Source organism: Gouania willdenowi, chromosome 10 (assembly GCF_900634775.1).
Source record: "Gouania willdenowi chromosome 10, fGouWil2.1, whole genome shotgun sequence".
NCBI classification, from domain to species: Eukaryota; Metazoa; Chordata; class Actinopteri; order Blenniiformes; family Gobiesocidae; genus Gouania; species Gouania willdenowi.
In genome coordinates this window covers 5,351,259-5,376,010 of record NC_041053.1, presented here as the reverse complement: position 1 = coordinate 5,376,010, position 24,752 = coordinate 5,351,259, and the positions used below count along the sequence as shown (strand labels likewise).

General features: G+C 38.5%; 2 protein-coding genes across 5 annotated transcripts in view; both read left to right on the top strand.

Moving 5' to 3' along the window:
- Positions 1 to 3,487, top strand: part of ganabb (glucosidase II alpha subunit b) — a 29,600-nt gene extending 26,113 nt beyond the window's left edge. For all 4 annotated transcript variants that reach the window (XM_028459417.1, XM_028459416.1, XM_028459415.1 and 1 more), the window contains 2 exons: positions 149 to 249; positions 2,447 to 3,487. In XM_028459417.1, coding sequence (XP_028315218.1) covers positions 149 to 249; positions 2,447 to 2,556 — 211 coding nt within the window. In that variant the 3' untranslated portion in view covers positions 2,557 to 3,487. The remainder of the gene's footprint in view (positions 1 to 148; positions 250 to 2,446) is intronic.
- Positions 3,488 to 6,851: 3,364 nt separating this feature from the next.
- LOC114471625 (pre-mRNA-processing factor 39) lies at positions 6,852 to 24,072 on the top strand. Its single transcript, XM_028460479.1, has 15 exons — positions 6,852 to 6,936; positions 9,504 to 9,733; positions 9,818 to 9,943; positions 10,043 to 10,161; positions 12,140 to 12,307; positions 13,963 to 14,143; positions 14,219 to 14,323; positions 15,293 to 15,410; positions 16,635 to 16,792; positions 16,860 to 16,986; positions 18,598 to 18,869; positions 20,320 to 20,504; positions 20,591 to 20,665; positions 22,307 to 22,478; positions 23,661 to 24,072. The coding sequence occupies exons 1-15, from the start codon at positions 6,879 to 6,881 to the stop codon at positions 23,730 to 23,732; spliced, it is 2,166 nt and encodes a 721-aa protein (XP_028316280.1). The 5' UTR covers positions 6,852 to 6,878; the 3' UTR covers positions 23,733 to 24,072.
- Positions 24,073 to 24,752: the final 680 nt, after the last annotated feature.

Here is a 24,752-nt window from a genome sequence, read left to right as displayed (position 1 = left end):
ATTTATTTATTTTTTCTCCTGCGGGCCGAATTGGATGATGTAAAAACCCGAATTTGGCTCCCAGGCCTTGAGTTTGACATGTGATTTAAATGATCTACTATTGAAATTTTTCAAGTCTTACAGTAGTGTATCTGTCGTTGGTTTACAGTAACCTCGCTCCAGACGCCACGTTTACCACCCAGTCATGGATTGAGCGCATCGTCCTTCTAGGAGCTCGTAAACCCAGCAGGGTGTCCATGAAGACTGCCGGTGAGTGAAAGTCAAAAAAACATGGTCCAGTGATCTGCCTTCAGCCTTTAGTTTATTCTGCATCACTTCCACAAAAACATGCTAGACTTGATTCATTGTAGGCAGACAATACTACAGCTTGTGTTTGCCTGCGTCTGGTAGAGCTAAAGTAGTTGAATACTTGTCAGTAATTCCTTAATGGGACTTTACATATGAAGTTTGGCTCATTTCAAAATAAAATTTGATTGAATAGGTTGAAGATTGAAGATACTACTCATCCATACGCAACATCAGTTCTCCTCAAAAACCGTCCTTTAAAAATGACTAAACCAATGTTGAAGAGTGCAGTGGATCTAATACTTTGTTGGTTCAAGTTTCTCTTTATTTCTGAATCCAAGTCCCCCCTTTGTCTGACTCCAAAATGTGCTCATAAAACTCTTTAAAAACAACTATAGACCATAATGATGGATTGAATGACTGACAACACACATTTTATAGAACCTCATTTTGTCAATAAGTGGAAACAGTGTTTAGTGCAGTGGTTCCCAGCCTTTTTTTGATTGTGACCCCATTTTGATTAAGAATTTCTGGTGACCCCAAAGACATTTTTTTTTTTTTTTTTTTTTTCCCCCTAAAATTAGTTTAACACATTTGAGCTCAGATGTTTAGTTATTTTTACGGCATTTTAGTTGGACGAGATAAATATTTCACAAAGTAAAAGTGTAGAAATAGTTAAATTTTTTTTTTTTTTTTTTTTTTTTTTGGAACAGAAACACAATCTTAAAGACATCTTTAAGTTTTCAGAAATTTCAGGTGACCACTTATGGGGTCCCGACCCCAAGGTTGAGAAACACTGATTTAGTGGTTTGTGGATACATTTATTTGTATGTTTTTTGTTATTTCCAGTCATCTCATGCCTGGGGTGGGACCAAGACTGAAAGGAACATTAACAAATAGTGTCAAATACCCCCTGTAGTATTAATGCGTACCCCTAGAGGTACACATACCCCCGTTTGAGAAACACTGGAACAGAGGTTAGAAAATAACGTTGACAATAGAGCTCTATTAAAAAAAAAAAAAAAAAAAAATGGGTTAATTGAATGAAATGTATTTGTCCTTTGAAAGACTTTATTGATTGATATAATCCTGAATTATTATGTATTACTATGTAATGCAGTGCTGTGAGCTCAGGTTTTCTTACAACAATATTTTTAATAATGCACTAAGTTTGTTACTTTTTACTATTTACAGCGTTGGATCATTGAGAATCTCCTCTAAATTCAAGTCAAATTAGTATGTGAGTGAATTATCTGTAACAAAATGTAATTAAAAATCTTATCAGACCTTTCAGAGTCAATGGTTTTGGAAATCTGAATCAATACCAGGTCTTATTGGGGGAATGTCTGGGTACATGTTTAATCTCGGTATTTACAGACTGACTAAACTTTATTCTAACCAAGGTCAGACTCCACTTTATTGAACTTTCTACCACAGTAAAGATGAGTACAGATAATCCTCGTTTCATCAGGACTTTGCCAAACTTAACAGGAGTCATGTGTTTTCAGTGACAAACACTTACCAATTGTATAAATTAGGGCTGGGCGATGTGGGCTAAAATTCATATCTTGTCATTTTTTTTCTCAAAATGGAAAAATACGATGTAATTCTGTTTATTAACTTAAGTCTTACCAGAGAAAATTCTGAGTTATATTTGCTGATTCAAAATGCCACGCAGGCTCATTTATTAACAAAAGCTGCACAATTTGTACCACTTTTGTCTTTTTCTTTTTTGAGGGACAGCACGTGTGTGAGTTCTGTAGTGTGGATTGTTTAAGGGAAAGTCTGGGTTAGGACGCACTCAGTGATCCATCCAACTGTGCTTTTTATGCTGTTCACAGAAATAGTGAAAGCGACTCCTAAAACAAGTATTTGAATACAAAATAAGCTAGAAAATTACAATATCGCCTGTAACAATATATTGCCAAAATGAAAATATCTATCTTGAATCTCAATATATTGCCCAGGCCTAGTATAAATATCCTGTTTTTGGCCTAATTGTAATCCAGAACACACCTGTCTCACCTAAACAAAGTGAAAGTGGCCCATGTGAGCAGTTGATGGCACTTGTGCAGCAAATATTGATCTTTGGTTTCTAATTTCAGTAAAATATCTGAATGGATCACAAGTTTTTAATCGCTGACAGTCTCTGCTTTTCCAGACGGACCAGAAAACCAGCTGGAGTTCGACTATGACTCTTCAACGTCTGTACTGACCCTGCGTAAGCCCGGCATGAACGCAGGCGCTGACTGGACGGTGAACTTTGAGTAACCATGGCGACGAGGATATAGACTTGACTGAACACATGAAGCAGACTCAAAGTGAAAGGAGCTGTGAAATGAGGGCAAAGCAGGGTGACACACCATGACACATCTGATGAAGCTGCTGCCCAGTAACACTGTTCCATTAATGCTGAGTCATTGTTCCTCTGGGATCACTGGTTTGATTTGTGTACCTGTTTTAGAGGAAACTGCTGAGTATAGTAAAAATGTAGTCCCTAATGATACTTTAGTGTTTTCAAAAACTGTTGAAAGTGTTTTTTTTAAGTGCATTCCATCTTTCTCTCCATTATTGAAAAAGAGCTTTTTTATGTTCACGCTATTAATCAGGTTTCCTCAAGGCTCGGTGACTCTATACTTAAATTTGAATGTTTCTGCTTCCTGGGTTTATCAAAGCCCTGCTCGGCCCACTAATGGAATAAATAATTAAAGTGGGACCACAAGGAATGATTGGTAATCAGGTGGTTCATCGTCTTTGCACAGCAGCTCTAATGATCAAACCTACCCAAGGATTCATATCAGGTGGCTTGTTTTATTGAGTGTTTCTGACTTTACTAGATTTTTTTTTTTTTTTTTTAAATGTACTTCAAGAGGTTGGAAGATGTCTGGGTTTTTATTAGGAAAGCCACAAAGTTCCACTAAGTTGTTTGGATCTCACATTGGCTTAAAACTAACCGCTTGTGTGCGTAATGGTGAGAGCCATAAAGATTCAAACAACTCATTAGCATCTGATCTTTTTCTTTTTTTCTGTCTTTTTGGGTTTAGTTCTGTGAATCTACTAAATTTGATCATGTTTAGCATTTTTATTGGTGTTGGCTTGAATTGATGGGATAGAAGGTAATGCCTTGAATTCCAGCTGTCAAATTGTCTAATGTACTTTATCTGAGACCAAGTGAAAATAAAGTTGACCAAATTATGTTGTATTTTGCTGTTTATTTATTTTAGTCATTGCTTTTGTTGATTGAGATATTGCATCAAGTCCTGACTTGAATAATACAGTTTGTTAAAGAATAAATACTGTTTAGATTCTATTTACAAAAAACATTGCACTGCATTCCTCATTAAAGATCATTTCAAATGTATTCGTGAAATGGTGAAAATCCCAATAATCTTAATATAAATCTTAAAGATCTCAACTTTTATAACGTGGATGGCTGTTCATCATAGGAATGGGATCCACACAAGGTTCCTGCTGCTTAACAGAAGGTTTTCCTTGCCGCCATGATGAATTCATGTTGGGTGTGGGATACATATGTATGTGTATATACGTATATATGCATATGTGTGTATCCATAAAATGAAGAGTTCATCCTTAAGACTGCTCTACTGTAAAGTGCCTTGAGATACCATTGGTTATGATTTGGCGCTATACAAATAAAGATTGATTGATTTTATTTTCCTGGTTGGTAAATGCTGTTATATTTAAGTGTATTACAAAACAATTTGAGAAAGCAATTTCAATAAGCAAACAAGATGTACATAAACCAGAATGTTGCACTCATAATCAAAGTGTATCATAATATGGAAGTGTGAGTGAATAACTCAGTGCCTTATTGCACTTTGCACACAGTGTCATATGCAAACATTTGAAATGTAAATGCATATGTTAAAGGACATTTCAAAACACAAAACCAGTCAGTCTTAAACTGGGAACAAATAAAACCAGAAAATGTCTAAGTAGATTGTGGGAGCACTTCTGCCTTTCAATCAGCCATTAAAAAAACCTGGCTTTTTCAAATATTTGTATTAGTTTCTAGAAAGAAAAAGAAAAGTCAGTTAAAGCTAAACATATATTTCTGGGTTATATTTTTTACTGCCATGAAATAACCCATTTAAAAAAGATCAGTTAATGCAGACATAGATAACTGGAAGCACTGGGGCCACATGCAGACCTCGGCCTAATTTTGAATCCAACATCACAGAAAATTTCAAAAAAGAATGAGAAAATTCTGTTAATGAAATAAAAATGAGTTAATTTCAAAAAGAAAATGTCAATATATTTTAGAGGGTTTTGTGAAGCAGTAGATTTATGTTTGTGTTTTTTGGCATTAGTTAAATGCTGTATATAAAAGAAGGTACATGTGTATATATGTACAGTGCCTCGCGAAAGTATTCGGCCCCCTTGAACTTTTCGACCTTTTGCCACATTTCAGGCTTCAAACATAAAGATATAAAACTGTAATTTTTTGTGAAGAATCAACAAGTGGGACACAATCATGAAGTGAAACGAAATTTATTGGATATTTCAAACATTTTTAACAAATAAAAAATCAAAACTTGGGCGTGCAAAATTATTCAGCCCCTTTACTTTCAGTGCAGCAAACTCTCTCCAAAAGTTCAGTGAGGATCTCTGAATGATCCAATGTTGACCTAAATGACTAATGATGATAAATAGAATCCACCTGTGTGTAATCCAGTCTCTGTATAAATGCACCTACTCTGTGATAGTCTCAGAGGTCAGTTTAAAGCGCAGAGAGCATCATGAAGACCAAGGAACACACCAGGCAGGTCCGAGATACTGTTGTGGAGAAGTTTAAAGCTGGATTTGGATGCAAAAAGATTTCCCAAGCTTTAAACATCCCAAGGAGCACTGTGCAAGCAATAATATTGAAATGGAAGGAGTATCAGACCACTGCAAATCTACACAGAGCTGGCCGTCCCTCTAAACTTTCAGCTCATACAAGGAGAAAACTGATCAGAGATGCTGCCAAGAGGCCCATGATCACTCTGGATGAACTGCAGAAATGTACAGCTGAGGTGGGAGACTCTGTCCACAGGACAACAATCAGTCGTATACTGCACAACTCTGGCCTTTATGGAAGAGTGGCAAGAAGAAAGCCATTTCTTAAAGATATCCATAAAAAGTGTCGTTTAAAGTTTGCCACAAGCCACCTGGGAGACACACCAAACATGTGGAAGAAGGTGCTCTGGTCGGATGAAACCAAAAATTGAACTTTTTGGCAACAATGCAAAATGTTATGTTTGGTGTAAACGCAACACAGCTCATCACCCTGAACACACCATCCCCACTGTCAAACATGGTGGTGGCAGCATCATGGTTTGGGCCTGCTTTTCTTCAGCAGGGACAGGGAAGATGGATGGAGCCAAATACAGGACCATGCTGGAAGAACACCTGATGGAGTCTGCAAAAGACCTGAGACTGGGAAGGAGATTTGTCTTCCAACAAGACAATGATCCAAAACATAAAGCAAAATGTACAATGGAGTGGTTCACAAATAAACATATCCAGGTGTTAGAATGGCCAAGTCAAAGTCCAGACCTGAATCCAATCCAGAATCTGTGGAAACACCTGAAAACTGTTGTTCACAAACGCTGTCCATCCAACGTCACTGAGCTCCAGCTGTTTTGCAAGGAGGAATGGGCAAATATTCCAGTCTCTCAATGTGCAAAACTGATAGAGACAAACCCCAAGTGACTTACAGCAGTTATCGCAGCAAAAGGTGGCGCTACAGTAAGTATTAACTTAAGGGGGCTGAATAATTTTACACGCCCAATTTTTCAGTTTTTTTATTTGTTAAAAATGTTTGAAATATCCAATAAATTTCGTTTCACTTCATGATTGTGTCCTACTTGTTGTTGATTCTTCACAAAAAATTACAGTTTTATATCTTTATGTTTGAAGCCTGAAATGTGGCAAAAGGTCGAAAAGTTCAAGGGGGCTGAATGCTTTCGCAAGGCACTGTATTTATATGTTTTGTAACATTTGAAAAAAGGCTACTCAAATGTAATTGTTAAATACTTGGATTTCTCTTGTATGCTTTGTATGTAACTTACTAATATTATTTATGTTGGGCATATAAGCATTTTGCTTCTGCCTGTTTCAGTCTTGTAATATATATTTTTAAATTGTGATTTATGTTGGAATATTGTTAGACTGAAACAAATAAAATAAAATTAAAACAACAAAAACGCGCAAAATGATGAACACAATGTTAAAAAAATGATGCCAAAAATGCACCAACCTTTTATTCTTTTCTGTATAAATGCTCAGATCATTATTTATTATTCTAAATGCTGACATGAATGTCAATAATGTGATCCTAAGATCAGATACAATTACATTTTAGTGACCTTAACTGTTATTAATGTTGTCCATTTCTGAGTTAATATATTATCAATTTCAACCTTGAGTTTGTGCGTTAATGAGTATATTTAATATACTATTTACATCTGTATACTCCATAGAAATGTACTAGTGTATTTTGTAGAGTTTGGACAGGAAACAGTCGCTTCACACGTGACGTCACCGTGTCTTGACGCCCCTCTGTGACGTCACGGAGACGTCGTCCCATCATGGCGGCGGTGGGCTGTGAGGAGATGAGCGCCAATGGAGAACAGGAGGAGTTTCCAGGTACTGAGTGTCTGAGGATGAGCTTCACTTTGTCTGTCTTTCTGTCTGTCTCTGGTTTTACCTTCACACGCTGTCAAAGTCCACGTCCTGGTGAAGTGTGACGTTTACAAACCGTGACATGCTAAGCTAAGCTAACCTGACCTGAGTGAAGGCTGACACTGAGCACCATCAGTCAGTGTGTTGGGTTTACAACATAGCAGCAGATCCTGAGCATGAAGTTAGATGGAAGGTACTGTGTGTAACATGTAACATGTGTTTTGTTATCGACTTGGTTTTAAAACGACACTCAACCCAACTAAACATTCCCTAAAACAGTGTTGCTTTTCTGATTCAAGATCCTTAGTAAATATTTCATTACCCACATAAAGGAACATTTCTAAAATGTGTTAAATTAACTCATTTTAGCCAATAATGCATTTATTCTAGTCTGGTGCGCAGACTAATTTTTTTTCCCGATCACTTTGTTTTTTTAGCTACTATGATCAATAACTGTTCAAAACAAATATTGAAATTATTAAAAAAATATGTTTTCAAAACTTGTTTAAACACCATATGAGAATCAAAATCCACAAACTAAGTGCAGTCCATGCTTAGTTTATGGCTTTTGTTAAGTTGTTTTCCCCCTAAAATTAATCATTTGTCAACACAAAGTGCTCTAGTCCAGTGGTTCTCAACTAGTTTCACCCTGGGACCCACATTTTGCCACAGTCATTAGAATTCACCCAACCATATTTAGTTATTCAAAAATATCTGTTGAAAGGACACGTATATAATCTTTTTTAAAACAAGAATCTATGTATTTTCCTGTGCAGCAGCTTAACAATAACACACTTTGGTCCACAGAGCAGAGGGGTATTCCATAAAGCAGGTTATGTTGAAACTCTGAGTATGTTCAGGCTCAAATGAGGGAAACTGATGTTACGGCAGAATTTACGGTTGACCTCATTTTGAGACATGATTTATGCTCTGGTTGAATGATGGAGTCCAGGAGAAGTATTGATGGTTTTATAAAAAAGGTTTATTCTAAGGCTAAGTAAAAAAGGTACAAGATGGAACAAAGTGAAACAAAATTAGCGTCCGTCCAAGTGGACGCCCGAAGGAAGTGCCGCGCCCCGCTCCAACAGTTTCAAAGCTTAAGCTTTTTATACAGATAAGAATAGGTCCCAACAGTGAGAGACAAAAGGGAGGGAGTCAGATGCCCAATAGTGGAAAGATTTGAGGATGATGAAGATGTTATGAGAAGGTTTGGCTCCAGTCTTTATCTGTCTTGATAAGTGTGTGCGTCAGTGTGTGTCCGTCCGCATGTGAGCCTTGGCAGAGACTGTGCTGCACTGAGAATAATACGATCTGTACTGTTTAATCATGATTCAGCTGTTCAAAAGTGTAAAGATTAATGGAGTCGTCATGTATTAAAACATGACAAATTGTACACATGAACATACATTTGAGGATATGATGATGAATATAAAATTTGCCATGACACTGAGTATCTCATTCCTAAACGCGAGGTATGTTCTTCCCTGAGTATGTTACCATGGCAACATTGTCAGTGAACTAAACCTGATCGCTGACAGGTTTTATCAAAGAAACCCTGGGTTTCTACCTGGCTCCGCCCACCTGAAGCCGGTTTCTGAACACACCACACAGACGTGTTCACATCATTTCTAATGTTGTGTTGCTTTACGTTTTTTAATTTTTTTTTTTGTGTGCAAACAGTAGTTTTCTTTATAACATTGTGGATACAGATCATTAAGTGAAAGTCACTGAGAGGTTGATCTGCATTAAAACATCTACTGACGTCTGTCATAAAGTTCAATGAATACAAACCTGTGGATAATATAAAGGAGATGATAATTTAAATAAATCCACTTTTAATGCGCAATTGTTGTTTTATATTGTTATACAGTTAAATCTGTAGATCATGCAACTTTGAAGGTGTGATGGTGCAGTGACTTCTGAAGCTGCTCCTGGACACGAAGGGTCACTCTGAGTCTATCCATAAACTCTGGGTCAACATACCCAGCGATGGGAAACGCTGGGTATCGGATTCCATTACAGCTGGTATGAAGTGGGTCAATCAACCCTGAGTATGTAAACCTTGGGTTACTGACGTGCACGCGCGCGATAAAAAGCCATCATCAATGGAACAGAGATGACTCGAGCTGCCATGACAACCAAACGGAAGAGAGTGATTTATTCACCCTGATGGGTGAAATAAGCCGGTGTTTGAGGAATATGAGACTGTTCTAAAGGTGCGTTCAGTCTTCAGTGACAATAGTGGCTTAAATCACCTGTAATTAGTTACACTTTCAAAGATGCATGATCTACAGATTTAACTGTATAACAATATAAAACAACAATCGAGCCTTAAAGGTGGATTCATTTAAATTGTCGTCTCCTCCTTTTACCTCACGTTTAGGAATGAGGTACTCAGAGTTTCCTTCATTTGAGCCCCAACATACTCAGAGTTTGAACATAACCCGCTTTATGGAATACCCCTCAGGTGACTTATTGTTCCAAAGCATTATTTACTCTTATTGTTATTATTATTTTTTTCCTGTCTGCAGCCATGGAGATTTCAGAGGCTCTGCCTGAAACATCAGAAAATAATGGCAGTGCTTCCACGGCCCGGGAGCCTACTGTGGACCCAGAGCCCGACACCAGCACTGTAACCTCAGCTGAGCTGGGGGAGGAGGGGGGGTTACCGGCGGACTTTGAGCGTTTGTGGAAAGCTGCACACGACAATCCTCAAGACTTCACCTGCTGGACTGACCTGCTTCAGTACTGTGAGCAAGAGGTGTGGGGACACATGATGAAAGCTCTGTGTTTGGAGGTGAAGCTGCTATTTCTTCATGTAACACCCACATTTGATGTTTGTCAGAATCACATCGATGCTTCACGCAGTTCACTGGAGGCGTTCCTTGCCCGCTATCCACTGTGTTACGGCTACTGGAAGAAGTTTGCTGATCTGGAACGCCGAGCTGGATCAAACGCCTCAGCAGGAGAAGTAGGAAGATCAAGAGCTACGTTTAATTTCTGTGTCTCAGTTTGTGTAAATACATTCCTGTATGTCAAGCTAAGAAAGTGTGTATTATTGTGTGGTTAGGTGTGTATTCGGGGTCTTCAGGCCATCCCTCTCAGTATAGATCTGTGGATCCACTACATCAACTTGCTACTGGGAACGCTGGACATGAACCTTCCTGAGTCGCCTCAGCAGATTCGTGGGTAAACAAATTCAAAGACGTGTAAACACATTTCATAAACTATCAAGCTGTGTCGAATGTTTAGCCTGCAGTAAAAACAAATTATAGAACACATTACATGCAGGTTTTCAATGGAAAGTAACTGCTTTCCCAACACTTTTTTCTTGAGAAAATTCTCATAATTGTTCATTTTGTGGTGCAGCATTGTATGAACCAAAATAAGTTCAGCAAAGGGATCCTCCAGTGTTTTAACAAGTTTGGCCTAAAATCTTTGAAATGTACTTCAATGAAGATCTATGCCTAACAAAACACATTGTTTTTGCACCATATTTATTTAATTGCCTTTTAAAAATGGGGATACTTTACTGTTTTAGAGCCTGTGTTCTGCCATCTTGAAATCACGTGATTATTGACATAACAAGACTGCACTGCCTGTAAACATTCCATTGTTTCCTATTGGAAATAAACCTTCAGCCCGCTTTTAAGATCATTTCGCAGCTTTTTTGGTCAAAATGCCAATTAGCACTGCTTTTTGTTGCTCTAAAAAACCAGGAGCAGTTAAAGATGTCGATTTAATCCTCTTTTGTTTACCAAAATCTGCCATCTGCCTCCACCTCCGGTTAGTGTTTTTTTTTCTTCTCATTATTCTGATACGTCACGGTTGGGGAACTCTCCTGATTGGTCGACGCGCCGCGATATGCCCCAAAAGTTCAACAATCCCAACTCCAGCGTCGGCCGTGTTGGAAGCGCTGGACGCACTCCAAAAGCGTCCTCCGCACGAAAAGCTTCAAAACGGGCCGCACAGGAGGCGTAGGACGTGCAGCGGGACCTCTGACGCTCCCTAGAAGCTCATCCACCATGTATTGTGAATGTAGACCTGCTGCTTTTGACGCGTTTGGTGTGAACGAGCCATACCTTCAGCCACCAGCGCATCAGCTGCTCACTGGTTAAGGGAGAGTAAAGTTCCCTTAGGAGAGCTTTTCTTCTCTGCTTCATTGTCTACTACCAAACTACAGAGTTGGAACTGTCGCCTCCTGCAGTCACAGATATTTTTGGCTCACAACAGTATTTATTCTAATTTGGTAAACAAAAGAGGGTTACATCGGCATTTTTAACTTTTCCTGCTTATTTAGAACAGTGTTTCTCAAATGGGGGTACATGCACCCCCAGAGGTATGCTATGGCACTACAGGGGGTACTAAGAGAGATAGAAAGTTGAAAATTAACAAAGAAAGCATTAAGAATATTGGGTTTTCCAATGTTTATTTTAGTTAAAAATTATAATCAAATGATGATAATGGTAATGATCTTGATTAGAACATGAACTGAAAATACAATAGTCACTCTTGGTCCCTCACCAGGCAGGAGATGACTGAAAATAATAAAGAAATTATAGAAATAAATCAATTCAGGGAGCACTAAATACAGTCTCATTACACTTGTTTGAAGTGTGATTCATTAAAATGTGTTATCACTGATTCATTCCATCATTATGTTCTATAGTGTTGTTTTTTTATAATAGTATGCGCAAAATGTTGTTGGACAAAAGGATACTTGGATTCAGAAATAAGTGAAAGGGGTACGTCAGCCAAATAAGTATAAGAACCACTGATTTAGAGCTACCAAAAACATCACAAGTTGTCATTTTGACTGAAAAAGCTGCTAAATGATCTAAAAATCAGGCTGAATGTTTCACTTCAATAGGAAACAATGTAATGTTTACAGGCAGTGGGGCCATGTGACGTCATCAATCACTTGATTTAAAGATGGCAGAACACAGGCTCTAAAACTTTAAAGGCGCCCCATTTTAAAAAGGCAAATAAATAAATATGGCACATAATAATGTGTTTTGTTAGGCATTGATCTTTTAATAAGTACATTTTAAAGATTTTCGGCCAAAATTGTAAAAACAGTGGAAGATCCCATTATTTTCTAATCATGTTTATACTCCGTCTTGATGAAATACTGACTCATCTTTTGTGTTTCACTTTGGGCCTCCAGCGTGTTCGAGGATGCGGTTACTGCTGCAGGTCTGGACTTCCACTCGGACCGGCTGTGGGACCTGTATGTGGAGTGGGAGAAGGAACAGGGCAACATGAGAAACGCCACCGCTGTGTTGGACAGAGTCCTCAAAGTCCCCACACAGCTCTACAACACTCACTATGACAAGTGAGAACACCAACCAGCAGAGGGTGCTAATGTTGACTAACGTGTTTTTATTGTTGGCTGATGTTTCAGATTTTTGTTCTAAACCCTAAAAGTTAGGGCTGTCACTTTAACGCGTTAATTGCGAATTATTAATTACAAGAAAAAATAACGCTGTTAATTGCTTTTTCTGCAAAGAGCACGGAACCGTTCTCATTTCAAGAATTCCTGGTGTACGCATAATACTGATGCACAGACTACAATACAAGACCAGAGTCTTCTGAACTTCTGAGCTTCGTTGGCATTAATTTTAGTTTATAAAAACATTGGATGGAAAACTAAGCCCTGTTGTGTGCAAATTGTATAAGAAGGAGTTTGTCGATCACCATAGCTTTTGCAACCCCCATTACCACCTCAATGCTAAACATGTAGCAGCTAGCACGGACACTCGGACAGTGCTATCTACAACATGCTGCGAGCACGCCGTGTCTCCAATCCACACTGGTCAAGATGACAGGGTTCAGAGCCAAAATGAATAAGTCCATGACTGACAAATGAACAAAGTCACTGGATAAATATTATTATCCGAAGGAGAGAAAAAGCAACAACTTTAATGTTCTATAAATGTATTGCTCATAAAAGTGTTCGTACTGTTTATTATGTGCTAACTTTATAGCACTACATATGGACCTGATGTTTTATTTTATTTTTATTTTCTATTATTTGGAGATTGACAAAAGTAATCATTAATATTTCCCCTGATGTTCAAAACTAAAGGAGGCAGCAGCCCTTGGGACTATGTCTCACATACAGAGGAATGTAAATGGTCAAGCTTGGCAATATATCGTGATTCAAGATATATCAAGTTTTCTATTTTGACGATATAAAAAGACATTATCTTCCGCTATACAAGCCACACTACAGAACTCACTCACACGTGCTGTCACTTAGAGGAGAAAAAGCCAAAAGTGGCACAAATTGTGTCGAAATAATAGTGTATTTAGGAGGGACAGAACAGAAAGCATTGTTACATTTAAAAAAAATAATAATAATAGCAACCGATGCCATGTACATGGGCCATCCAGTCAAAGGCTAATTAGCAGACCTGGGGCCTGATGTACAAAGACTTGTGTGAAAAAAGCGTACGTCTCAGTCCAGAGACAGGCGTACACTCGTCGGATGTTTAAATCTGTGTGTAGGACTGGATCCACGTACCTATCCTTTGAACATCTGAATTAGCGTGGATGTGAGCGCACACGTGTCCCCTCCCTGTACACGCCCACATTTACATATGTAAATCATATTGAAATGAGGTCAGCACCGGGGATTTCCCTCAGCGTGATCACAAAAATCCGCTCTTACCACCAGCAACACGGGAAAGAAGAGATTTTTTAACTTTTTAGACCAACAAAAGTGTTTATAAAGCCACTTTATTTTATATCAATCTTTTGATCTGCCGCAATAATGTAATTCATTTAAATGAAAATACCTCAAGTTGAGGGCTTTTCTCAGCAATTTTTAGGTGAGATTAAGAAAGAGAATAATTAGATTAGTTAATTACAGAGCATTATTATTTAATTGTACAATTTTTTTTAATCTCTTGACAGCACTAGTAAAAGTCATAATGTAAAGCCACATTTCTGTCTTTCATACAGTAATGTTGTCCTGCTCTACCTCAGGTTTAAAGAACACCTGAACAGCCACGAGCCTAAAGAGGTGCTCTTTCCAGAGGAGTATGAGGACCTGAGAGCGCTGTGTCATCAGAACCAGAAGGCGGAGCGAGCGGAGCAGCCACAGGAGGAGGAGAAGGAACGGCCCCCAGGGGAAGAAGCCCCCGCCACCCCCGAGGACTCAGACTCTGTATGTAACAGCTGATTGCGTCACTCTGACAGCATCACCATAAGGAAGGGCTAACAGCCGTGTGTGTGCGTGTAGGAGGAGCTGATCCAAAAGATCAGGGAACAAGTGCTGATTCGCAGGGATAAAGTGTACCAGGACAACGAGGCAGAAGTCAGGAACCGGTGGAACTTAGAAGATGCTGTGAGTGTCTGATCTCACCTTTTGTTTTCACCCATTCATTTCTAAAACTGTGTTCATTTTGTCCACAATAACTCTAACCAAAACTTTTACTCAACGACCTTTTGTCCTGTGACGGAAAGATGACGCTCATCATTTAACGGTCATTAATTAAATATCTTAACTCAGGCTGTGTTTGAAATGTCATACTAACGTAGTACTCGTACTAAGTCTGACGTCAAAATGACTATGTAGTGCGTTCACATTAGATAATATGGAAAGATTGATTCCAGCAAGATTGTTTTTGTCTTTTTTTTTCAATAATATATTATGGTTTCATTTATTCAGACAACAGTTCCTCAGGAAATCAACATTTACAAAGATTGAGTATGTGAGAAATATCCTGATGTATACTATATGCTATATTGGGACATTTTTTAAGTATGCACAGGGGGCACTCTAGTTATACTCACCCGCCCCATCATGCATTGCGAGTGGAACGTAAAATCATACTGGGACCAACTTCAAGCTAAATGTCAAACATCCCCTTTTCAAAACAAAAGCATCTGTTGTTGTCTTCTATTAGTTTTTTTTTTAACCCTTTTGTAAAAAAGGCTCTTGTTTTGAAGTTAACTGGAAGTTTTGTCAGTAGCACAATGGAGGGTCTCTGAAAATCTTAGAAATGTCGGCATGAAATGTGCTTCCATGAGTTTTACATTATCAGACCTTTCAAAGGTGTGGGGGGGAGGGTTTCATTCATCAACGCTTGCTAGTTTTTTCAGGGGCGTGGGGGTCCGCTGGTGCCCATCTCCAGCTTTCAATGGGCATTAGGTGGGAGTACACCCTTGGCAGGGTGGCAGTTTTATTTAAAATTTTGTTAATTTTGTTATTGTAAATTTTCCCTTAAGGTGCACACGTTTTCTTTTTTCAAAAGTAAAGAATGATCTTTGTTTAGTATAAATTTTACCGTCTTCTTTGCTTCCTGTCCCTCAGATCAAGCGACCTTACTTCCATGTGAAGCCGTTGGACCGCCTCCAGCTCCAGGCCTGGCACTCCTATCTGGACTGGGAACTTTCTCAGTTGTACAAAGAGCCCAGTGACTCTACCACAGGTGATGGCACAAACGATCATCTGCGTATCTCTGTGAAAGCTTTTTTTGTGTTTCAGATTTAATTATTGCAGAGAAAAATAGTAACATTAAACTAAACTAATGTCATTTAATCTGTAGATTTATACAAATAAAAGTGATTCTTAACTAGTTTGCTGTCAGAATAAAGATTGTTTGTGAAAGACGTTCAATTCAGTTCAACTTTATTCATATCGCACAAATTACAACAAAGTCCTCTCGAAGCGCTTAACAGAAAAAAAAATAAATTTATAAGAAGAAATCTCCAGCAGAACCAGGTTCAGACGTTGACAAACAGGCGGAGTTTGAGATTCTTGCCGGGGGGCAAAAGAAAAAATAGAATTCATTAATTCACGCCAACCACAATGTGTGTAACATACAATACAATAATGCAAAAATGATTAGTAACATAATTGATGATGATGTAAAATCCACCGTACTGAATACGGGTCAAAATGCTCGTTCTCACTCATTCACACTTTTAAGGGTTTAAATACAGCAGCATATGACAAGTATCGTATACCGTTTGAAAGATTAGAATCTTCTGTTTTTAACCATATAAACCATTCTAAAACACAACCGTCACAGCAGTCAATTATTTTGTCAAACTTGGAAAAAAAAAATGCCGACATAAACAAACTAGCACTCCTCACCTTTAAAGCGATGTCATGTCTTACAGAATGCATATATTTCATCAAAAATGGTCTCAAAATCTTCCTAAGACACTAAAAAAAAATCCAATGAATCCCAGCATTTATTCCAAAACACAGTAACCCTGACCCTGAGAAGAAAAAAAATGTAATGTTATATTTAAAAGAAGAAAGCAGCGTCGCAGTAATTCTTTCTTACTTTTTTCTGCTCTGTGAGGCTGATCATGTGATTAAAAATCCTCATTTTTAGATTAATGTTGTAAATTCATGATAAAATCAGGCAGGCGGCTGCTTTCTACTTAATTTTTGCTGCAGTACCATACATGAACTGCTGTCGCTTTACCATTTACATTGTGAAGAAGAATTGCATAACAGAAGAAGAACCAAGTCACATGAAACTTGTATTTTAAATTTCTAAATGAAGAACAAATGAATTCACAAATATTTTGCACATTCACTGTGTTTTATGGCACTTAAAATATTTGTACATTATATTAAGAACTGTATTTTTTCCAAATGAAGTTGGGAAAACTAATGAAACACTGCAACTGTTTTTCAGAAGCTCCACAGCAGGAGGCCTCAGAGGGGTCAGAGGTCACGGTGCAGCCTCAGGGTTCCTCAGAGACGGCTGTGGTTCCCCATGATGATCACAGAGTTCGTATCCTGTTTGAACGATGCTTGATTGCGTGTGCGCTGTACGAGGAGTTCTGGATCAAAGTAAGAAGTGAACTGCTGTCAGTGTACACAAGGCTCTGTGTGACGCTTTCCCCTCTGTGTTGTTCAGTACATTCAGTACCTGGAGGTGCAGAGTGTGGACAAGGCCCGGGCCGTGTACCAGCGAGCCTGTGCCGTACATTTAGCTCACAGACCCAACATCCACATGCAGTGGGCTACCTTTGAGGAGAAACACGGTACAATAAAGAGCAGCACACAACCTTCACGTCCACGTCACTATTTAAGTATTGAAGTGTGAAGATAGTGCCCCTCATTTATCAACCTCGCATGAAAACAGGTGCAAATCAGAGTTCACATTTGGTCGTACGACAGGACTAACGTGTGATTCATCAAACATTCATATCTGACCAATCCCACGCATACAAATGATCATGAGTTGATCAATTCTACAGCTGCATTTGATTGTCATTAACTTGTTATGCCCTCCTGCTTCGGAGGCCCCGCCCACTAAGGTCAAACAAGAAAACAAGCTTTTCCAAGATGAAAATCGGCATCTGAGGCGGAGCAAAGCAAAGATGTGCTTTTTGACTCTGTGAAAACTGGAATAGTAGAAGTGCATTTAACCCTCTGTGAAGGGTCAGCCCCCCCTGTGTGAGCTGAGAACAACTTAACAACAGAGTTCCTGGAGAGACGTATGGATATGACGCACGCTTTAGGTAATACCTATCACATCTATCTATAATGCAAGAAAGGTGTGAGTGCGTGCGTGTTTGTGTTTGTTCAGCGAATATGTCTCCTTCGCTGTATCTGTTCGACATGAAACTTTGTCAACAGCTTCCAAATACTCAGTGTGTGCATCCGTTATTTTGGAGTAATTTGGTCATTTCAAAACCCCTTTATAACACTACAGAGTATGTACACCTCTTAGTACATCCAACCTTCAAACACGTACTCATTTGGCCATAATTGACAACTCTACTTAAGCTCCTCCCACTATATGAATACATACTTCTGACGAGCACTTTACTAGTTGAAAGAAATTAACAATTGAAATGCTTTTTTTTAAAAATGACTTAAACGACTTAAAAATGACTAAATGATCCTTGTCTGTGTTTGTTTTGCCTTCAGCCAATTTCACCTATAATTGATCACATTATCAATTACTGCAGCACATTTGTAAAACTTTAAAATACACTTTACATTTAACAGCAGGAATGAGGTCCTGTTTCTTGTCCTCAAAGACAGAGCATAGCGAGCAGCTCAGCGTCCCGTGTGCGTGTGTGCGCACGCACACTGGGTGAACCCATGCGCTGCTGCTCGGACAGTAGCAGAGTTCATTAGCAGGGTTTTTCGGTATTCCGTGAAAGGAAAACCAAAAAAGTGGTATCGGTAACAAGGACTTTTTTCAAATTGATTTTATTTCTTTTAATTTGTTTTAATCATCAATTTTGATGTGTTGTTAATGTGTGTCTGCTTATGCTTTAATTACAGTTGAGGTTTGTTTATTAATTATTTTCATACTCATAGAATAGGTTTTGCTGCTGCAGCACAAATCCACAAACTCAGATTTGCGTACACGAGGTCAGACCTGATGTGAGATCTGATCGTAGCGTACGCTCATGTCACAATTGATAAATAACGAAGCTTACGTGAATATGGCCGAACACGCATCGTACGCTCAGATCTGAACGGTTGATAAATGAGGGCCAATGTGTTCACCTCTCAAACTGTAACGTCCACACGCGCTCAGTGCAATTAAAGTTCTGTATTTTCATGGGAACACATTTGAACTCCTTTCAGATATCGGACAGTCATTTTGATGATTAAGTTGTCTCACTCTTCATCAGGTGACTTGGCAGAGGCTCGGCGAGTGCTGGAGACCATTGATAGAAACCTGCCAGGTTTGGCCGTAGTGTGTCTCCGCCGAGCGGCGTTAGAGCGTCGAGCGGGACAGCTGGACCAGTGTGAGGCTCTGCTGAGGGAAGCTCTGCAGCGCTCCAAAGACAAGCCCACGCTGCACGCGTTCTACGCCATCAAACTGGCTCGTCTGCTGCTGAAACTGGGCAGGAACCCCAGCAGCGCTCGCCACGTGTTACAGGACGCACTGGAGATCAGCCCAGTTAAGACATTTCAGTCAATATTAGATTCAGCTGCTGCTGTTGGACTTTCACTGTCCTGCAGGGCTGGGGTCAATTATAATTGTATTTGCATATTTGATAATTAATTACAATTATGTCGTAATTATAAATGTAATTGTAATTTCAGAAGTCTGTAGCTGTCATCGTAATTCAATTGTAATTGAGTTTGGATAATTTACATTGTAATTGTCATGAAAATTCTATAAAAATTGTCAGTTATAACTAAACACAAAACTGGGGAACCATCTTACAGTTCTATGATTTACACATATGGAGTTAACAATTATTAAAATATGTTTCTTATCAAGTTTTCCCACACTTTACTATTTAAAAAACTATTTAATCCAGGGTTATACTGACACAAAAGGCTCAGAAGCCCACACCAAATATACTAAAACCTATATTTTTATTATTTGGGAAGCCTAACATGGTAACCAATAGATAAGACAGAAATAAGATGTTTGTTTTTAGTGTATTTTACAGCTGATTTTGTACCCGTTATCATTAGAGATGCTAACAGAAAGCTAACACAAGAGAAAGGTTAACTTTTATTAGGTTATTTATTTCAGGATCAGTAATCGTTATTAATTGTAATTGACTTTCTCATGTTACAAAATAATTGTGATTGGAAAAAATGCTGGTCACTGGGATTGTAATTGAATTGCAATTGAACGTGGATAATTGAAAACATAATTGAAAAATATTGTAATTGCATATTTATTAACTAATTAATAAAATGAAGAGTCCGTCCTTAAGACTGCTCTACTGTAAAGTGCCTTGAGATACCATTGGTTATGATTTGGCGCTATACAAATAAAGATTGATTGATTGATTGATTGATAATTACAATTATGACAATTATAAGTGTAATTGAAAAAAATATACTGCCGATGTAATCATAATTGAATTGGGATTGGGTTCCGATAATTGACTTTGTAATTGTCATGCAAATGATTTCAAAATTGTTATTTACAGTTTAATGCCACGCAAAACTGGGGAACCATGTTACAGTTCTATGGCTCACACATACTGTACATGGTTAACAATCATTACAATTAGTTTAAAAAAACCAAGAGATGAAAAACTATTTGGATTATAGATCATATTTTTAGTGTATTTACAGCTGAGTTAAGACATGGGTCAAAACGGACCCGTTATCATAAGAAATGCTAACAGAAAGCTAACACGAGAGGAAGGTTACGTATTATGAGGTTATTAATTTCAGGCTCAGTAACTGTGATTAATTGTAATTGTGAACGTAATTGCAATTGAATTTCAGAGAAAAACTATCAATTGTAATTTTATTTAGAAATGCAGGCCACCGTAAACGTAATTGAGTTGTAATTGAACTTAGATAATTGAAGACGAAAATGTACCCAACCCTGCTGTATTTGTCATGGTTCCATCCTTCTCATGTTCCTTCTCCATTAGGATAACGACAAACTCCACCTGAATCTGTTGGAGCTGGAGCTGTCAGGTGACCCGCGGGCGTCGGCCCAGTGTGTGCAGCAGTGTGTCACCAAAGCACTGGCTGCTTCACTCTCACCAAACACCAAAATCCTTCTGTCACAGCGAGGGCTGCAGTTTGCAGAGGACTACAGTAACTCCATAAAGAGGTGAGAGCTCAGCAGCTGCAGTGACGAGGACATGCTTGAGGTGGGTCATTGGAGTATTATAGTGTGTGTGTGTGTGTTCTCTGCAGTGTGATGTTGATCTATGAAGACCATCAGAAGCTGGTGGACGAGCTCAGAGGAACAAAGAGAGAGGCAGAGAACGGGTGAGACGACCTGTGCATGTGGAATCACAAAGCAGCAAGGGTTTTAAATTTCAATCTATTTACCCTTCCCCATTACATTTGTGTATATTTTGAGGTTACTAATAATTATGTCACGGTATAAAATGATGAACCGTTGGGCTGGAAAACAATTGATGGTTTAAGGCTGTGATGAAAATTTTTATAGCGTCGACATCGTTTAATCTTGTCAATTAATGATAAATCCAGCCCACGGCCGCTTTTAGCTTCTTTTTTTTCTGCAGTACTTTACATTGACCACTAGGGGCAGCGTCGCACCAACAACTTTGTACAAGTAAACAGTGAAGAAGAAAAATGGTGGAAAGAGTAATACATTGAAGAAGCTTAACACAACCTAAAGTTTCTAAAGCTTCAGAACTTTTCACCAAAAACAAACCAGTGAAACACTAAGTGTAAACTCTGAAGTTCAGCTGTCAATCATTAAAACCGACCCCCCAAACTGAAACACAGCGGAGCCCCAGTTTGTACACGGACCGAGAGAGGAATGACATCACTACCGCTGATATTACCCCAATGTTTCATTTCTAGTCACATGCAAATGTGTTGTTAGCAAAAAGTCTGTGATTCAAATAGGTATTAATGAATAATAGGTTTATCACTGCACTCATCACGTACCTGCTGATACTAGTGTTTATTCTGAATTTATTATCATTAGACATTTGTTAACGTGTAAGGATTCTTTCAAACAAGATGTTTTATTTTATTGACTTAAAGTAAAACAAACTCTGTGATTGGTTTAAACCTCATTACCTCCACAACCTGCAGCTTTTTAAAGTTACTTATTTACACTGACTAATTACTACTACTACTTTATTCAAGACAACTTACATTTTATGTTTGTGACATTTAATTTATTCATGATTTTATTGTGAATACAATGATATTTTATGTGTTAACTACACTACAAATACATGTTTTATGTCACTGTTTTAATTTCTCTGTGTAAAACATGCTGTCACATACAACAGGGAAGGATTTAAACACGTGTGCTAAAAAATCTGTCCAAAATATATGCTTCAAAACAGAAAAATAATCGTGACTAGTCGACTAATCGAAAAAATAATGGATTGATTATTCAACTACAGAAATAATAGTTAGTTAGTACCATAATGCTTTGGGGCGTCGCCCTAGGTTACAGGTAGTTGAGCCAATGCGACAGTGTGTGGTCAGAAGGGAAAGGAAACATGGTAGATAGAGGCAGCAGTAGAGCGAGGTAGAAACGGAGGAGTTTGTAGAACGTGTGCGACACATGATGCAGCGGTTACAAGTGAGAGGAGTGGAAACATGTTGGTTTCACCGCATCAACAAACCATGAAGAAGAAAAGGTGGATGATTAGCAAACACTGCTAATGTACCGTGTGCTACTCTTCTGGAAATACGAGCAACATTAGAATACACTTACCAACCTGGCATCCTGGAAAGTGTAAGGATTGTGTCAAACAAACAACTCAGTGTGGTCAAAAACCTCTAAAGGAAGTATTTACAACCATGGTCCCTCAGAACAGCTTCATAAATAACAAGAGACGTTGCACAGTTACGCCCATTTTCTGTTGTTTAGATATTGTTACATCTTTAGTAAATAATGTCATCATTTGACCTTTTAAGGAACGAGGATCCTGAAAAACTCGGCAAAACTGAGGTGGACGTGGCTGCAGCAACTTCTGAACAGACGACTGTTGCAGCACCACAGGTTCCCGTCGCCATGCCAACGCAACCTGTGACAGGCACAGACATGAGCGCACAGGCAGGATATGGAGCGTACAGCAGCTGGTACCAGGTAAGGCTGGATACACATGGAGGAGTGAACTACAGAGAAAAACATTTATTGACGTTTAGTTCAGCCTCGTGCTGGATAAATGATTATTTTTTAAACGATTAATGTAGCAAATATTTTTTTGTTGCAACAATTAATCTAACGATTCATTTTTCCAGTTCGATTCGACTCGATTCAATTATCTCCCCATTAATTGACTAAAAGTAATGTATACATGTTGATTTACATTTAAAATGAAAAAAAAATTAATGTAATTCCTTAACATTGCAACATATGTTTAGAGAAAATATGAAAGTACAAAATAATGCATTTAGAGTCAGAAAAAATAAAATACCTTAAGTGTGTGTCTGCTGCTGCCGCCGACACGGTGGGTGTTTTCTCCGTGTTGCGTTGATGCGCTGCCGTCTGGTCACACCCAGGATAAAGAACGAGGGTTAGGGGGAACAGCTGCCTTTGACGAACGAGTGCGTGTCTTCACTGTCTTGCACTTTTGAAACTCGGAGGAGCCGCTCGCGTTAGTTATTCTCCGGCGCTGTCATTTTTGTTTTGGTCGATGCATTGTCCCAGCCCTAATATATCTTTTTATATATATAGCTTATTTTGTTTGCGTTCACTACTTCTCAGAATAGCCTTAAAAGCACATTTAGATGGAGTGTGTTCTAACCCAGACCTTCCCCTAAACAGCCGCACTACAGAACTCACTCGCACGTGCTGTCCCTTAGAGGAGAAAAAGCCAAAAGTGGCACATTAAGGGCAGCTGTTTGTTAATAAATGGTAAATGGACTTGATTTTATATAGCGCTTTATCACCACACTGAAGCAGTCTCAAAGCGCTTTACATATCAGCTCATTCACCCAATCACTCTCACATTCACACACCAGTGGGACAGGACTGCCATGCAAGGCGCTAGTCGACCACTGGGAGCAACTTAGGGTTCAGTGTCTTGCCCAAGGACACTTCGACACATAGTCAGGTACTGGGATCGAACCCTCAACCTCTCGATCAGAAGACGTATAAGTAAAAGTATTGACATTTATATCGCATATCGCCATTTTGAGAAAAAATATCAAGATATGAGGTTTGGTCCATATTGCCCAGCTCTAATATGTTTCAGTTTGTGTTTCCACTAAACAAGTCTTTTATCATTTTTTTTGAAAAATAAAGTTAATGTACTCTTCATTTCAGCAACCACAGTACGGCAGCTACAGCTACCAGAACACCTGGAACTACAACCAGGGCTACTATCCACCCAGCTAAGGAGAGCGTGACACCGTCTGCCTAAAAAATGCAGTTCCCAGCCTCCCTCTCTCTGGATTGGTGAAAACATGGAGGTTGATAAAATCATGGTGGCGTTTTAGTCTCAAATCACAGCATCTGCTGTAAAGACTGTGATTGTGTTTAATTGTTTTTTTTGTCCTATTCTTGTGGTTTCCAGTCATCCATCTCATCTGGTTTTACAGGCAGCGTTGAGCATTTTATACAATCCACAGAAAAGGTCGTGTTGTTGTTCTAATGTACATAAATGTGTTTTCTAGTGTGTTTGTTAAACTGCGGTGAAAGACTATGCTGTTTGTAAAATAAATGGATGGTTAATCAAGTCAAACCTTCTGTTTGGATGATAGACTGTCATCCATCCTTATTTTATTTATTAGTTTGTGTTTAGTTCAGTTCTAGATCTATAGACTCATCTATGGGTCTACAATTTTTTTTTTTACCAATTGTTCCTTAATTATTAAATAGGCAAACTGTACATTTTTAGTTTGGTTTGATGAATACTTCTTGGGATATGGACATTTTAGTGGGGGGGGGGGGGATTTTTGTTCTTTTGTATTTTTCTTCCATTTTCAGCTTTTAATATCTCAGGAACTACATCACATAAGAAATGTAGTATAGTAATACAGCTCCACCTACTCTCTCAGATTATACAAACATGTGCTATACATCCTATCTGGTGGACTTAAAACTGTTAAAACGTTTGTCAGGGTTTGGGTCTGGAACATGTTTAGGGCTTCAGTAAAGCTGCCTGTACTGTATATTAATCAGCTTTGAGCTATGAACATAGACTGTTCAGATCACTAATGTTAGTCACAAATGCTTTGGTTCTTGGGTGACGGTTTCTTGAATTCTGAAAAAATACCTTTTTTTTTTACTATTTTCATTGGCCCATAATTGCAATCTCTGTTTTAATTTATAGTGTAAAGAAACTCGTTTAAATTTAAAACATTTTGGAAACACTTTACATGAAGTTCTATAAATAAGGCTGCATACATGCGTAAG

What these genes read in the sequence shown, in the direction of transcription:
- LOC114471625 (XM_028460479.1), top strand. Translation starts at nt 6,879, where the DNA reads ATGGCGGCGGTGGGCTGTGAGGAGATGAGCGCCAATGGAGAACAGGAG. An exon ending in ACGAGGAGTTCTGGATCAAA is followed by an intron (nt 16,793 to 16,859) that starts GTAAGAAGTGAA and finishes TGTGTTGTTCAG; the next exon opens with TACATTCAGTACCTGGAGGT. An exon ending in TACCTTTGAGGAGAAACACG is followed by an intron (nt 16,987 to 18,597) that starts GTACAATAAAGA and finishes ACTCTTCATCAG; the next exon opens with GTGACTTGGCAGAGGCTCGG.